Here is a 17,657-nt window from a genome sequence, read left to right as displayed (position 1 = left end):
TATAGATACCCCAAATTTCTACTTAAGTAATGTAACAAAGTATTTGTACTTCGTTACTTGACACCTCTGGGTTTGGAAAGACATAAAACGATGACAGAAAGAAAATTTTAACACTTAATAGCCTGAGGAGGCTTATCCTGTTGAAAAGTTCTTGCAAGACACTGATTGGCCATGGAGAAAAATGAGGCACTGCAATATGACAGCGAAGCCGTGTAAAATGTCAGAAAAACACGTTTAATTGAGCACCCGTCTTCCAAGAGCGGCAAGATTTCAGCAGCTGTCAATAGGTGAAACATCCCTTACTGTTATAAAGTCTGTAACTTCAACAATAAAGTATCTTTACATGTCAGCTGTACAGCACTTAGCCAGATTCTAAGTGAACAGCAGGGTTCATCATCTCTCCTCAAAATGTATATTGTACTTATCTGGACACGCTCAATTTAAGGTAATAAGGTAAAACCAACACAGTGTCACACCACATGTAACCAGCTTAAATTTATCTCAGATGAGTCAGTGTGAAGGTACAGGTTTGAATATGCATTCACACAAGTCCCCCTATTGTCAGATAATTAAAATAAGGATGGGGCTCATCTTGTGCCAGCAGGCCAGTCTGTTGGACCTCAGGAGGAATAGCCATTTATATTCAGTTATCATTCAGAAAACAGCGGGTGAAATTGCAGTGGCTTCATCCAAACACAGAGCTTACTTTGAATGTGGCCACTACAACAGAAGCACATCTATATTTAAACTTGTTTATGAGAGCCGTGACACTGCAGAGCTCCTATATGAGATAAAACAGACCAACGTCTACCTCTGTCAAACCATCAACTCTGAGAAGAAATATACAGTGGTCATGTGATGCAGGTTTCTATTGTGGAGATAAGACAGGCAAACAGCAATGCTTATAGTTACCTGCAAAATTGATAATTTGATATTCATTATTTTATTTATGAACATCTGGGATGTTAAAATTGTTATAGTTTTACAATTGCTTGTTTGTTTAACCGGTTAACAAAGCTAAACGAAAATGTCTCCAACTATCCCGTTGAGTACAAGTACCCCAGTTGACTGCATAAGATCCCAGCAGTCTAAGGGGCCATTCAAACAGAGGCTTAGAGATACTTTTTTTAAAAAGTTCTAAGGTGTAAGACGCTGTGTAGTGATTGTTTACAGAGATAAAGAATTGAAAAGCAGCACAGTGGACACAAAAAATGTGTTGTCAACAGCCCCTATTGCTGTAATCTTTGCTTTCTGTGCAGGTCTTAAGAATAACATCAACAAAAAAGACTGTAGTCTTGTGGGTTTACACGAGTGTCTCACAGCATGGCTGTTTGGGAATTTTTTCTTTGTAAAGGCAATTGCGATAACTGATTCTAAACACATTACAATGTTAGAAATTTAATGCTGAAAACATGTTAAAAAGACTGAACTATGCAGTACTGAATTGTGGAGTTAAACGGTTTCAAAAAATTTCACCATTTTTGTGTTCAGTTTTGCTTGAAAATCATGTCGTCAGGAATTAGAGATCAGATGATTCTTTATACTTCTGAATAACACTCGCAGTACACTGATCGGTTTATATGGCGAGATGCATCTCGAACAAGCCTGTTTTTAAAAGCCATTGGAGTTCAGGTAAATGAACAACATTAACACAAACAATTAATGATTGACAGAAGAGATCAACGCTCTCCTTCCGCAATAAATGACAAGTGATTAAGGTCACATGTTTGTGACGTTGGTGGTTCTGCTCCCTGCCAGTGGAAACATGAGTGGGTTCTGAACGAGTGCATTTTTGGCCGAGCGCCGGTTCCAGCTCTGGCACCAGCCCCAGTAGAAAAGCAGTAAATGTCACACTGGAGCTACTGAGGAGCCACGGAGAATACTGCTTCTCTTTTTCAAGATTTTAATAACGTTTTACTTACTTGTTTTTTAATCATTAAAATTTGGCTGGGTGGTTAATAACAGTTTTCAGTGGCGTTACAAACTCAGAAAAATCATTTAATATTGCTTTACACTGACTCTAATGCATGATGTCCTGTGTGTGTGTGTGTGTGTGTGTGTGTGTGTGTGTGTGTGTGTGTGTGTGCGCGCTAATGGCTATGACAGTAATACGAGACAGAAGCACTCAGCTGTTGCTGGACCTCATGTGTCATCCAGCACAAAGAATAGTAAACAAAAAAGAACATCTGCATCACAAACCTGAGTTTGTGTTAGATTAATGCTCTGTATGTGAGGAAATATCAGAACGCTATCCTTTCTATGGACGTCCTTGACTGATCCCCCATGGACACCAACCCCAAAAACCTGGCAGAGAGAGAGAGAGGGAGATATATCCAAAACACATTTCAAAGACTGTTTTCAACATTGATAAGAAATCTTACTCGAGCACTAAATCAGAATATTAGAATGATTTCTGAAGGATCGTGTGACACTGAACACTGGAGTAATGACTGCTGAAAATTCAGCTATGCCATCACAGAAAAAAAATGAAATTTAAAAAAATACTGTAAATATATAGAAAAAGAAAACATTCATTTAAAATTGTATACTATAAAGGTTTCATTGTATTTTGGATCACGTAAATGCAGCTTTCATACTGAACTAAAACAACTTTTGAAAGGTAATGCGAAAAAAAGAAAGAAAAACAAATTAGTAGGTGTTTCTCAACTTCATACATGAAGTAGTTTAACAGTGGTGTTACAGCTTTTATCAGGTCACCAGAAACTTACTCACAATGAAAACATGACTACAGAAGATAACATACTTTACATGACCTGAATACTAATATATATGCCAACACAGATTGCTTTGGTGATTAAAGCAGATTTGTTTGATGACAGTCATACAGTAACACGCTATTCTGACTATTGCAAAAGATTCTGTACAATTTAAGCTTGTTACTCATCAGTATGTACTGTAACATAAATAACTGCCCTACACTTCCAGAAAGACACAGTGTGACCTTGATTCAGTTAACAAACAACTGAAACAACTGAGTGTTGTTATGCACAAGCCAAACAAGAAACACATAAGACTTTGCAAGTCCGAGCTCTGGTCATGAATATTAAATTTGTCTTGTTATATGTACTTTGGTTGAGGAGAAAAAATTCTTAAAATGATTGCTAACCGTGGGAATACCATTTTACCACTGTCATTTTATGCAACCAGCTACAATTGCTTTTGTACTGCTGCCAAGCTAAATAAACCTCTTAAATATGAATCTCTCCCACATGTCCCCTTAGTATGCCCCTGAGTAAAAAGGGGCATACTAAGTCTCTATGAGACCTCTTAAGTGAAAGACTGACTGTGTAAGGGTATAATTTTCTAAAACTTGCCTGGTATGATATCACCCCATGGGTTGATGTGTTAATAAATAAAGAGATTTCTTCATTGCCCTCCAATGTGGGGAGGAAAATTATTTTAAAAGATGTTCTCCCTCTGGGTGGAATCACCTGTAAAGCAAAAAAGAAAAAAAAAGAAAAAACACTATGCAAGAAACCGAATGACACGAAACGCTGGATTACATTAATATGGGACAATGAGAGTGATTGAACTGATGTAGAGGTACAGAGAAAGCTGCCCAAATGGGAAATGAGGTGCATACTTACCCTTCTGTGGAACGAAGGCATGTGAAAATGTCTGCTGGATGTAAACACCGAGAGCAGAGTGACTGGGAGCTCTGGGCTGGGGTTTTGGATTTCAAGAGTTTCAGCTCTTGGCAGCCCCACCAGCCTGCAGAATGACAGAGCGAAAAACAGCATTGCAGACTCCAAAATCATTTTCATCACAATGTTTTTGTAAAAGCATGTCACTGTAAATGCAACCACTGTGAAACGGAAAAACTGATCTAAATGACTGATATGTCAGAGAATGTTATGGTTTTATGAACATTTTGCCTTGAAACAGAACCATACTCAAAAGGATATCATTTATTTCAGTCTGCCGATTAAAAATCCAGACTTTCAAAGTGCACACTTCCCCAAAGCATCACAATGAGAACAGATCAGTGTTACAACACTTGAGCAAAGATGAAAGTAAATGTCACTCAAAGCCACACACTTCTATTAAAAGACTTGAGTTGACCTTTCAAAGCTGATTCTAACCACAGAAAGCTTAGCAGCTCAGATCGTTATGTTACGATGCTCCTGTGGTCAAAAGTCAGCTTCGAAAGAGGTGCGGGAACATCAGCATGTAAAACACGGTAGCCAATAAAAACGACTGCAGATCCTTTGCGCTATTTAAACCAATATTGGATCTCAAGTGTTCATATGTGTCGGACTAGGAACACATCATCTTCAGTTTCCAAAACTCAACACGGCTAATGGACAGACTAAGCTTACTAACTTGTCAACTTCAGTCATCATTTCTTTATTATCTCGTCTCTTGATAAATTGCACTTGCATTTGACAATTTTCTAAAGGAAAGCGCTCCAACAGCTGTATGGACAATTACTCAACTTTTAAAACATTAGCTGAATTCACGCCATGTCGTAATTACTGTAATTTCTGAGATGACAACACGCAAAGCTCTACTCAGAGTGGTCCATGTCACCGGACTCAGCAGTCCAATTCACATTGGTCCAAGTTGTAGCTCACAGAACATTCCCAGGTTACAAGTGATTTTGTTCTGAGACCACGTGAATACGTTGATAGTGTTGCCATAGAAATGCATAACTCGGAGTCATCCTGAGTAGATTGTCACAAGTTATGTTGTCATAATGGAATTACGGTAAAAAACAAGTAACAATTACATTAAAAATTTTTTTTTTTTTTTTTTTTTTTTTTTTTTTTAAGAAGAACAAATACAAATTAACTTAAAATCTTGATGCAGTGAAATTTTGGCAACCAAAAATATTTAACTAAAACGGATTCAATTTTATGCATGCAACAATACAACATTAAGCGAAAATTATGCTACATTATTTTTTATTTTTGGCATTCACGCAAAAAAAAAAGTTTTTTTGCTGCATCACAGAAAAAAAATATTTCAGTTCAATTTGTAATTTTAAAATGACATTACTTAGAAATATTATGACAAATAATAACAACAACAGTTACTGTCATGATTAATTATGTAGGATATAATATTAACATTTTCAGTGGTGAGTTGAAAATATTCTAGCGGTCCCCCCAGAGTGAGTAGGCGTTATTTTAGAACGTTTCCCTCACTGTTTCCATGACGACGCATCAGGCTTGTCACGTGACACACCGCAGGCACAATAACACTATGACAGATGGATCGCTTTTATTTAGTTTTTCCTTATTTAAAATATTCACAAACTTGCATACAATGTCATGAACAATCTGATACTCTGATTCACAAATGTGTGTAAATGAGTGTGTTTTGTCGTTTAAAAACCTTTCTAAATGATCTTGATCAGGATCTGTAAAGTGAGATGGGCACCGCCATATTTGTTCACGCTGCAGTTCAGAGAGTCCTGTCAGTCAGATTTACAGCACATTAATTCATCAATTTCTCCCAAAATACAAGTAATAAGTGGCTGATGAACTGGGTGAAGAACAGAGTGAACTTTATTCGTCGTGGCCGCATCACCACCTCAGGTGTGCATTAGTTTTCTAATAATTCAATGGCCCGTTGTCAATTATTCCTTAAGAATGAAACACATCGGCAAGTTAAATTTGAATGGATTGTTATTGTTGCTTCCATAGATACATGTGTGTATTTCTCAAACTCTAAATGTATTGTTTTACTGGTACTTGTGTACTCAAATGTCTGAAACCTAAAATATGCATTCTGTGGTTAAGAACACTGCATAGTCGTGATAACACGACATGAGCAATGCACGTCTCTCTCTGGCTCAGCGCCAGATAAAGCGCTAAAGCACAGTTTGAATTTGAAATTTATGTGACGTCACCAGACGTTTCTAAATCCCATGTGTGGGACTGTACTCCCAGTAACTCTCCCCTCAAAGGTTTAATGAAAATTAATATACTGTAACAAATACAATAAAATAAAAGATTTTTTTTTGTATGCTAATTTAGTTTATTGTATCAAAAAGCCAAACTAAAGAACTGAAACTTAAAAAATAATAGATATGTGTATCTGTTATTAGTCATAAGGCAGAAGTGGGAAATCTCTTGTTTGCAAAAGGGTCCCAATTTTGAAAGCAGAACTAAAATAAAATTATGCAACACTGCCCAAGCAATGCCATTCCCGGTCTAAGCTGTAGTCTCTCTACATGTGTCCCAGTGGAAGCAGTGATGGGAAAATGAGGGGTGTGTGAGAGAGTGTTTAAGACGCATAATAACATGTGGATGGTGGTGCAGAAGGGCTGATGAAATGAGCTGCCAGACGCCTGTTTGTTTCTTTCTCCTGCAGAAAGGTTAAGCACTAGTATGTGTTGCATCACTGCAGGAACACGTATCAGGAAAAACAAGGTGTAGACCGTTACCTACCTGTGCATACATGTGCAGAGAAACATTATGCAATACACCAATACACTGTATCTAAAACAGCTGGTTTCAAAATGATTGTTTAAAAAATATTAAAAAGAAACTATTAAAGAAAAAACAAAATACATTAGGTATGTACCGAAATGAAAATTCTTGGAGGAAGCCGAACAATTTAAACAATGGGCCGAAGGACCCATGTAGGCCTATTTTGCCTTTTTTTTCATTATTACATTAATTAAATTACCAAAATGTGCTTTTTACTGTTTTGTCCTGGTCTTTAAATAAAAAATAAAATTACAAAACAACAATTTAAAAAGATTTACCTAACACTGAACTTGAACTGTGTGTGACTGTTATGATAAATTTATTAATAGAGCTGTTGTTACTTGTGCTTCACATAGGATTTAAATAGTTATAGCTTATTTAAACCCTATATTTGACATCTCCTATTATAATGACTGCAAACCCTTCCTCATGTTCTCTACTTATGATTGACATGTTATGAACATACTCGGAAGTATTACAAGTTTAACATGAATCATGTTAGGACGAGCATTTTGCAAAACTGAAAAGTTCGGATAATAAAAAAAAACGTAAAATGCTAATTATGTCAATTATACCTTGACAAAAGTCAACTGCTGGCAATATAAACTTTTTGCATTTGAAAATGTAAGATTTTCTTTACATATGTGCTGTGACCTGCACTTTCTTATTTAAGGTGTGTGTTTACTTTTGTAACATTTATGCCCTGATGAAATGGCTTTCAAAAGCACTGAACAGCACCAGCACTCTGCCAAAGCACTTGATGCAGCAATGACCGCATGAAATGACATGCCCGTGACCTTCTTTAGAAATGTTTTTTTTTTTTTTGTACATCGAAATAACATTTTCATTCCTGCGAAGTGACTTCACTAAAACAAAGACGTAACCTGAAAATAAGCAGTTTTAGTTTTTAATTAAATCACTATTTTCATTAATAATTATCATCAATTGTATCTATTAGTTGCAGCAGTTCTAAATCACACTAAGAAAACCATCTGGCTCAGTGTCCAAATAAAAGGTCACAACCACCAGTAAGGCTTCCACCAGCTTGGACTATCAGCATTGGAACAGACATTATAGCTTTCCAAAGCATTATTTATTAAGGTCAAACTGAAAGCAGTGAAGTCCACTCCAAACTCTGCCACAGTTCTTTCTTCCATCAGAAGAAAAGAAGCTCAGCCATATTTGGTCATCCTGTCTGCAGAGGATGCCAACTAAACTTTTAAAACTAAACAGACCTTAAAATACCATTTAGGTTCCATGAACAACATCCGTGGCAACAACTGACTAACCTTCAATTCATAAATATATACAAAAATAATAATAATTACATACGTTTATAGCAATGCACTTACAGTGGAAGCCTAGCCAATTTCTATAAATGAAGTGACTGTCAAACGATGTTTAGTTTTGAAAGTATTAGGGTTGTGCCGATAGACGATAGTACTCCTGAAGTGCCTCACACTCCAACGCAGGTCACCTTGCGACGGAACCTACGCTCACTCTCTCCATCTCTCCTATCTTCTGTGGTTTCATCCTCGCTTCCTGCACTCTCTCAGTTCTCTGCTCTGGACACAAACAGCGCTACGGACACTCTTTGCTCCACTTTAACATCTTGCTTGGACAACTTTTGCCCACTGTTATCTAGACCAGCACGCACTGCCCCATCTGCCCCCTGGCTGTCTGAGGTTCTCCGTGAACATCGCTCTAAACTCAGGGCTGCAGAGAGGAAATGGCAGAAATCAAGAAACTCTACAGACCTCAGTGTGTATCAGTCTCTCCTCTCTTCCTTCTCTGCAAATGTCTTCACGGCTAAAACATCCTACTACCACAACAAAATTAACAGCTGTTGTGACGCTCGGACACTCTTCAAGACTTTCTCTTCTCTTCTTAATCCGCCGCCACCACCTCCTCCATCGACTCTTACAGCGGACGACTTTGCAGTTTTCTTCACAAATAAGACGAGATCCATCAGCGGCCAATTCTCCACACCGCAGACTGAGGACAACTTCACATTGACCGATGCACACTCTTTCTCCTCCTTCTCCCCACTCTCAGAGATGGACGTCTCCGAACTTCTCCTGTCCAATCATCCTACTACTTGTCCACTTGATCCGATCCCCACTCACCTCCTTCAAGCGATCTCTTCTTCAGTCATAACTTCGCTTACTCACGTTATCAACTCCTCTCTTCACTCTGGAACATTTCCCTCAGCATTCAAGCAGGCTCGGGTAAGCCCACTGCTCAAGAAACCATCTCTAAATCCAGCGCTTCTTGAAAACTACAGACCGGTATACCTTCTTCCATTCATTGCAAAGACACTTGAGCGAGCGGTGTTCAACCAGTTTTCTATGTTCCTTGTACAGAACAACCTCCTGGACAGCAACCAATCTGGCTTCAAAAGTGGCCACTCAACTGAGACTGCTCTGCTCTCGGTTACTGAAGCCCTGCGACTAGCAAGAGCAGCTTCAAAATCCTCGGTACTCATCTTACTGGACCTTTCTGCTGCTTTTGACACTGTTAATCACCAGATTCTCCTGTCCACCCTCAGAAAGATGGGCATCTCTGGAACAGCACTCCTGTGGGTTAAGTCCTACCTCTCTGACAGATCCTTCAGTGTGTCTTGGAGGGGTGATGTTTCAAAGTCACACCACCTTGCTACTGGGGTTCCTCAAGGCTCAGTACTTGGACCACTTCTCTTCTCAATCTACATGACATCATTAGGATCTGTCATTCAGAAGCATGGCTTTTCTTATCACTGCTACGCTGATGACACCCAACTCTACCTCTCATTCCAACCAGATGACCCGACGGTAGCTGCTCGCATTTCAGCCTGTCTGAGTGACATCTCTAGCTGGATGAATGACCATCACCTTCAGCTTAACCTTACGAAGACAGAACTCCTGGTGATTCCAGTTAACCCATTGCTTCATCACAACTTCTCTATACAGCTGGGCTCATCAACCATTACTCCTTCGAGGACAGCTAGAAACCTAGGAGTTGTGATGGATCATCAGTTAAGCTTCACAGACCACATTGCTACAACTACCCGGTCCTGCAGGTTTGCCTTATACAACATTAGGAAGATTAGACCCTTCCTGTCAGAGCAAGCAACCCAACTTCTTGTCCAAGCTCTTGTTCTCTCCAGACTGGACTATTGTAATGCTCTGCTGGCGGGCCTTCCTGCATGTACTGTCAAGCCTCTGCAATTGATCCAGAATGCAGCAGCGAGGGTTGTCTTCAATGAGCCAAAAAAAGCTCACGTTACTCCGCTCCTCATCAGGTTACACTGGCTACCAGTAGCTGCTCGCATCAAATTCAAGGTACTGATGCTAGCCTACAAGACGACCACTGGCACGGCACCAACTTACCTAAACTCATTGGTTAAATCTTATGTGCCCTCCAGAAGTTTGCGCTCTGCAAGTGATCGACGCCTTGTGGTACCATCCCAAAGAAGTTCAAAATCACTCTCAAGGACCTTTTCCTGGACTGTGCCCAGCTGGTGGAATGACCTCCCAATCTCAATTCGTACAGCTGAGTCTTTACTCATTTTCAAGAAACAGCTAAAGACTCATCTTTTTCGCCTGCACTTAACCAACTAACACTAGCACTTTTCCTTTTCTTGTCTTTTTATAAAAAAAATAAAAAATAAAAAAAAAATAAAATAAAAAAAAAAACCTACCTATGCGTTCTATACTAGACTAACTGAGACTTGTCATGGCACTTGTACACTGTTGTTGTTCTCTTGTTGACCTGACTGCTTCTATTGTTCTCATTTGTAAGTCGCTTTGGATAAAAGCGTCTGCTAAATGATTAAATGTAAATGTAATCGTGTATCGACGATAGTCAGAGATATCGACATAAGCAGATTTCTCTGTCGATAATCAAGACGATATTAGGCTCATTTTCCTATTAATGTATTAGATTATAATAATAATAATAATAATAATAATAACTATTATTTTTATTAGGCTCCTTATTAAAATAAAACTGCCCAGCTATTTCATTTCAGCATCGCATTTCACACACACACACACACACACATAGCGCGTGCGAGCGCAGGAGGATTAGAGCCTGTAGTCACTAAAACTGTCCGCCTTGACTCTGATAACTCGTTAAATCCATGAAATGAAAGAGATAGAAAACGAGGAGTTGGTGTCCCACACATTTAATGGCTGCTACACGACAACACGCTCTTCTCATACATGACAGATTAACTCTTTCTTGGCGTTACAAATAAAGACAAAATATTAACAAGGCGGCAGAGCGAACTTATCATCCATAGTGGTTCTCACGTAGACCTTCTATTAGACTTATCACTTATAACACTCACTATGTGGTGATGACGTAGAAGGACTACGTGAGAACCACTATGGATGATAAGTTTGCTCTGCAGCCTTGTTATTATTTTCATGCCCACCGCACTATAATGTGATGCATGCAAAATACAGAGTTTTGGCCGTTACTAAGTCACCATCCACAAACAGACGTACATCGTCTGCAGATATAAGGTGTTTCATTGCACTTTAACAAGTAATCTGAACGACCTATATATGTGCACTATTTTAAACGAGCCCTCACTGAGTTTAATGCCACAGTTATGTTAGAATGCATCTCATTCTTGTTTCTGTTGCGGTGCGTCGAGCTCGTCATGAGGCGCGCGGTCCGGAGCGCTGTATTCAATTCAACTTTACTCCAAATATATGAACTTACCTGTTTTAAGTACTTTATATTTAACTTGTTCGTTTATGCCCAATATTAGTGTTAAACTGTTGGACTTTAAATGAAATCTAATATTGATTTTCACCGTTGACTGATTATGCAGAACATTTAGACTGATAACTTCCGCACACAGATGCGGCAAATTGTCACAGGACGCACGATATGACAGTTGTGTCCGACTATATATATGAACGTAGCTGTTTTAAATACAGTATTTTTATATTTAACATTAGCTTATCAGTATGTTTTAAAGTATATTTTTTCAATAATTGGTGATTCCATAGGCTCTCTCACGCACCTGCACGGTTTAAAACACAAGAACAAAGAGTCTCTCTCTTGCTCCACCCATGCACGATAAGATCGTGTATCGTCGATCTCACGGGCTGACGATATGACGATTTGAAAAATGACCATATCGCCCAACACTAGAAAGTATTACCTTTTCTAAAATTATATTCAGTTAAAGCCAATATTTCTAAACATCGTAATAAACATACAGCTTAAAATTCTTTGTAAATCTGCAAGCCATTTTTTACAGCTTAGAATATGAAATATGTTGCGTGCCTTATTCTGTGTAAGAAGCCACATCATCTCACAGAAGGACTTACTTCAAACTCACTTCACAACTTCAGTCGAGTGTTTAGAGTAAAAACGTTATTAAATGTGATATTTTCGCGTGCTTTCAGATGGAACAGCATTTACTACACACAGTCGTAGTTCACTGAGAAGCTACACAAACAGCTTTCATAATCGCAGAACGATTTCTTGGATTTCGATAAAATCGTCTGCGATTATGAACACGATTTTGCTTGGCTTGTCAGTGAACTACGGCTTAGTGTAATAAATGCTGCTCCGTCTGAAAGCACATGATGGAGATTTACTACTTATTACAGAATCGGCTTTACTGACAAGATGCACGACAGGACAATTGCATTCAACTTATTGTGCAGCCCTACTTTCTATTATATAAATCTGTTCAAACTCAATATGGCTTTAAATAAAACTCAGGACTGGATAAATATAAACGAATATTCGCGTTCACTTTTTGGGGGTTTTCCACTGGGTTTTTAAATATTTTAAATATATCAGTATGGTTTGAAAATAAATGAGTTTTATACGCTTATTATGGAGATAAGATCATATTTACATGCCTAAATAACATGCTGGTTATTGTGCTGATATTGAGGGTATAATGTATAAAATGTAAAACACTTACTGTGGTCCAAAATCCAGTGTGGGCGGCCGAAACTGGAGCGGTCTCCCACTCTCCTGCACATAAAACGAGGAGCTGAGGAGAAAAGAGAGAAATACATGTAGATGTCAGACAGATTGATGCTTTTTAAGTGAAAAGTGCTTTAAAAATACTGAGCAAGAGAATCAAAGCCAGCAGATAGGTTTTGCTCCTCTCTGGGGAAGAAGGGAAAGTTGGTATGATGTGCTGCATAGTGTATACACATGACCAAATCAAAAAATATGACTTGTGTAGTACTATGCAACGAAGCACAGCAACTAACTCAATTTGAGTTTACTGTAGATCTCAGGATGTAAAATCCTGATTTAAATCTGCATTAAAAACAAATTGTGTTCTGTGCCTGGTCTTTGCCCTGAGATGACATTTCATTTGAAAAGGCAAAAGGGAACTGGCTTTATCACACAATGTCATCTTTTTACCTGCATGAATGTTAATAAACCACAAACAGAGCAAGTTTGTTGGCAGTCTTTAGGGATTGACTTCATTGTTCTTGAGAGACACACGTCTACATAATACACTTAAGATACATGAGAATATCATGTGACTTTGTATTAACATTTGAAACAGCCTGAAAAAAGCTAAATGAGCTTCTTTCTGCTATGAAGTGAACTCAACAAAAACACCAAACGAAGCTATAAGTAAGGTTGCAATATTCTGACACCGAAACCAAGAAACAAACAGCAGAGAATCATAATGTAATACAAAACATAATAAGTGTGAAAAGGTGTAACAGGCAACTAAAAACAACAGGACGTTAAAGTGGGCAGCAGGGCAAAGCAGACAAAATTACAAACACCTAATTTTATACTCTACTAATGCTTAATAAACTGCTTGTTTCTCTGAAAACCCCAACTGAAGAAGGGAAACTGTGCAAATAAATGGCTATTAAGTTATTATGTTAAAGTTTTCTTGTTGAATTGACCTAAATGGGTTTTGGTACTGTGAGATGATAAACATGAACTTGTGTTCAATGAAATGAAAAGCATTTTTCAATTATTTGCGATGTACATTCTTAAAATTCCAACATTGATCTTCTATTCTGCATCATGCTTTCAAAAATAAAAGTTTCAGTTAAAGGTTTCAGAAATAATACAAAAATTAATCATGGTCAATGCATCACTTATTATTGTAAAACATTGATTCTTGTTGATTAAAAATCTTTAACAAAGTATGCAAACAAACGGCCGCTTTTATCATGTTCGTTTTGTGATTGCGCTAGTTCCAGTGACTTACTACTTATACGTTTTCTGATAACTTCTCTTTGTTGGTGAAATAATGGTGTTGTGTGTTGTTTCTGGTAGGCGTTTAAAGGGCGGCTTTTTAGAGTGAAAAATTTGCATGACGCAATGTCAAGCAAGCCAATCAGCGAAGAGCTTATTAACTAGGAGTGCGATGATCGCGTTGCGTAACTTGTCAGTGATCTACGGCTCTGTCTATTTAATGCCTCTCCATTTGAAAGCAGGTGATGGCGATTTAGCGGTAATCACGGAACCAGATTTAATGACTAGATACGCATTATCATATTGTTAGATATATCGCCCAGCCCTAAGTGGAAGCAAGTGGAAGACGCGTCGACCATATTTTTTTGCAGTCTATGACTTCAACACAATGTAAATCAGCATGCTGTGAAACTTGATGTTAGCGCATTGTGAAAGTCACAAACGTGGATTAATAAAAAAAAAACTGTGTTCCACAGAAGAAAGTCATGTTATTATATATTTTTTTACTGAATATGCTACTAATGATTAAAAAAAAAGAAAGTCTGGGGGTTCCAGTGAGGAACCCTTCCGGGGGTAATCCTTCCTTTCTAAACACTGTCAGTGGCTTTCAACAGCTAGGACCTCTGACGTGAAGACATATCAGTGGCCTTCATAACTGATTACCAACAGAAAGATGAGAGCTCGAGGTATGAATCACTTCTGCAACAGTTCCAAGAAAGAACATATGAAACAAACCAACAATGCTTTTATGAATGTGTCCAAGCCTCAGAAAACATGTTTATAGCTTTAAACAGCTTTCAAAAGGTCTCAATAAAAGGGAAATGAACAAAGTAGATTAAACAGAGAAACTGGATGAGAATCAAATATGGACTGACTTTAAAAAAAGAAAAGAAAAATAAGAAACAAAATGGTTACAGGTTTCTGTCTGGCCATTATCACACTGGTAAAACAAGTTATTCATGTGGTTAAACTTCATGGCAGCCACCCCGATCTAAATTCTGGACTACACAGAATTCAAATCCCTCAGTCAGCTATCACAGAGCGAGTTTATAAAAAGACATGGGGTCGATCTGATACAGGGTCCAAAAGTTCAACAGCCGGCTACATTATCAAATGGCTGCCAGTGGGAGGTGAGCACAGCTATAGAAGTTCCAGAACATCCAATGGTTCTGTCAAAAAATGATAACAAAAGCAAAATTAGGTGTGTTTGACTTTTTCTGAGGCCCTTAATGTATAGTACACCTAGAGGTAAAACAGAAACGCCGTGTACTGGCTCCAAGAGGTAAAGAATCCGGAATTAGCTTGTACTGGTGTGAGTGTGAGCAATGTCTAGAGAACGCTAAATCCAACCAATTAAGTATGAACTTATTATTTTTAAACCCAGCTCACTCGGTGCAATTTTGGCTACGATTTGGTTGTCAGAGACAAATTCTGAAAATCCTAAAAGATTCCTATAATCCTAGGCTAAAATCTGTAATCTTTATTCCCTGGTTTTACATGTTCACCGACAGCCGTTTTTTACCTTTAACTAAATTCTGGCAGTGTCAGAAAACTTGGCGCACAGTTCTGCAGTGTGACTTCTACAATGACGAACGTTAAACTGTCATCGTTTTTCAAGACAAGCCACATTCAGAATTAATGCTAAAGATTTCTTCTAACCGCCATACACTCCGGTGCTCCAGTCATAAGCTCATGGAATTCATATAATATGTTGCCTTTGCTATGATAAACACAGGTTGTGCCACTGTTTTTATGTGGGCGTGTAATGATGCTAACATTATTCTTCTTAAAATACGCTGGCATATTGCTGCCATTCATATACTTTTCATGATATCCAAAGTTTCAGGCCCAAGTATAATCCAGCTTGCAGTCACTGAACATGTATGGGTCGATAAGGTAAAACTCTGGATGAGTTTTCTTGCACACACCCGTTTTTATCGCATCTTGAATATCATACAGTATGACATTAAATGACAACTGATATCCCAGAGTGTGACATGATCGTGCAATCTGACAAGTAATAATCTTAAAGGACTATTAAATAAATAAAAAAATAATATTAAATTGCACAGTGTGAGCCTGGCTTTAATTTATCAAACATATACAGTTCACAACTTTGTTGCATTTAAGCTTTCAAGACTTCACTTGGTGGTGTTACTGACTTGTTTATATGACAACATGTAGTTAAGACACAAAAACATTATCATTCTAAAGTTTGTGTAAGAGGTTTTAAAAGAGGTCTCTTTTGCTTATCAAGGCTGCATTTATTTTGTCAAAATACCTTAAAAACAGTATTAATGTAAAACATTATTACAATTTAAAATGTATGTTTTCTAAAAAATTTGAAATGTAATTTATTTAAAGCTAGCCATTACTCCAGTCTTTGGTGTCACATAATCCTATAGAAATCATTTGAATTATTTGGAGTTTGTGAGCAAGAAACATTTATTATTATCATCAATGTTGAAAACAGTGTACTTCTACATTTGAAATGTAGTGAATGTCAAAAAAAAAATAATAATAATAAAAAAATAAAAATTATATACACCGTACATACCAAAAGTTTGGACACACCTTCTCATTCAAAGAGTTTTCTTTATTTTCATGACTATTAATGCCAAGAGTGTGCAAAGCAGTAATCAAAGCAAAAGGTGGCTACTTTGAAGAACCTAGAATATGACATTTTCAGTTGTTTCACACCTTTTTGTTATGTATATAATTCCATATATAATTCCACATGTGTTAATTCATAGTTTTGATGCCTTCAGTGTGAATCTACAATTTTCATAGTCATGAAAATAAAGAAAACTCTTTGAATGAGAAGGTGTGTCCAAACTTTTGGTCTGTACTGTATATATATATATATATATATATATATATATATATATTACTTATTAATTTACAGTGTCGAAAAAAATCTGGTTTACAACATTTCTTTAAAGCTAACTATTGACATTTCTCACACTACGCATCACTTTGCTGGCAGTAGCATCACTTCCCAACACAAAAGAAAAAAAAAAACTGCTGTTTGAAATAGGGTGTAGTGCTCATTTCCTGTGTGTACTGAAACAGGAAGTTGTAGGTAATTTGAATAATGCAGGGGTTAGAAGTGTAGAATTTACACTAAGTAGCTGATCTGAGTTCAGCTTCATGTTTCAATGTTTAAGCCATTTGTACTGTGCATATTATGGTCTGCTTGTGGAGTCTGATGATGAGCAGAGGGAGGAGCCAACCGCCTCATCGCATTCAAAAAAAAAAAAAAAAAAAAAACATGAAGTAGGATATTCAAATAATCAGAAATCAATGTCAATGTTACCCAATACATTATTCACCCAAACCTGTTTGATATGGAAGCACATGGGTAGCGATATTCAAATTTGCAATGTAATATGCAAAATGACAATGCAATATGTAAAATGGCAATGCATTTCTGTATTTACATTTTCATTTTCCAATACATGTGTGCAACGTTTGGTGCAAAATGAAAATGAAAATTAAATAACAATTTTCATTTGCCATTTCATACACTAGTTTTAATATGTAAAATGAATACTAATTTTAATGCTTTATAAGTTGCAAAATTAAAATGAAAATGTATTACAGAAATTATTAGATATGTATAACATGTTCTGTGGCAAAACTGTGGCAAACTGTGGCAAAATTATCATTTAAATGCTATTTTTCTTAAATGCATTAACACTCACAGTCAAGACACTTACGATTGCATTTTCATTCAGTGTCCCGCAATGAATGTAGCAAAATTCAATGTGCACATTGAAAATGCATTCCGAGCCGATCACGTCTCCGCCCCCTCGCGCCATGTCAATCACTGCGTGAACAAGGCGGGGCTTGCAGAAGGTCAGAGACTCAAATCTCAAGAAGAGGATTCAAGTGAGAGAACATGGACAAGACAGTTGGTCCGTGTACGTTTTGATCATTTCGGTTTATGGCTTCAATATTTCATTCGCACTTGTGGGCGGAGCTGAAACGCTGCTTTCATCTGATTGG

The 17,657-nt window shown here is 37.5% G+C and overlaps 1 protein-coding gene across 4 annotated transcripts in view; it reads right to left on the bottom strand.

The window, feature by feature from the left end:
* Window positions 1–17,657, bottom strand: part of tmem131l (transmembrane 131 like) — a 67,626-nt gene that overhangs the window by 22,877 nt on the left and 27,092 nt on the right. For all 4 annotated transcript variants that reach the window (XM_059554029.1, XM_059554028.1, XM_059554027.1 and 1 more), the window contains exons 4-7: window positions 12,394–12,465; window positions 3,609–3,732; window positions 3,336–3,452; window positions 2,200–2,304 (exon numbers count right to left, since the gene is read on the bottom strand). In XM_059554029.1, the coding sequence (XP_059410012.1) occupies window positions 2,200–2,304; window positions 3,336–3,452; window positions 3,609–3,732; window positions 12,394–12,465 (418 nt within the window). The remainder of the gene's footprint in view (window positions 1–2,199; window positions 2,305–3,335; window positions 3,453–3,608; window positions 3,733–12,393; window positions 12,466–17,657) is intronic.

This window comes from Carassius carassius, chromosome 7, assembly GCF_963082965.1.
Source record: "Carassius carassius chromosome 7, fCarCar2.1, whole genome shotgun sequence".
Classification (NCBI taxonomy): domain Eukaryota; kingdom Metazoa; phylum Chordata; class Actinopteri; order Cypriniformes; family Cyprinidae; genus Carassius; species Carassius carassius.
This window is presented reverse-complemented; position numbering and strand designations above follow the sequence as displayed.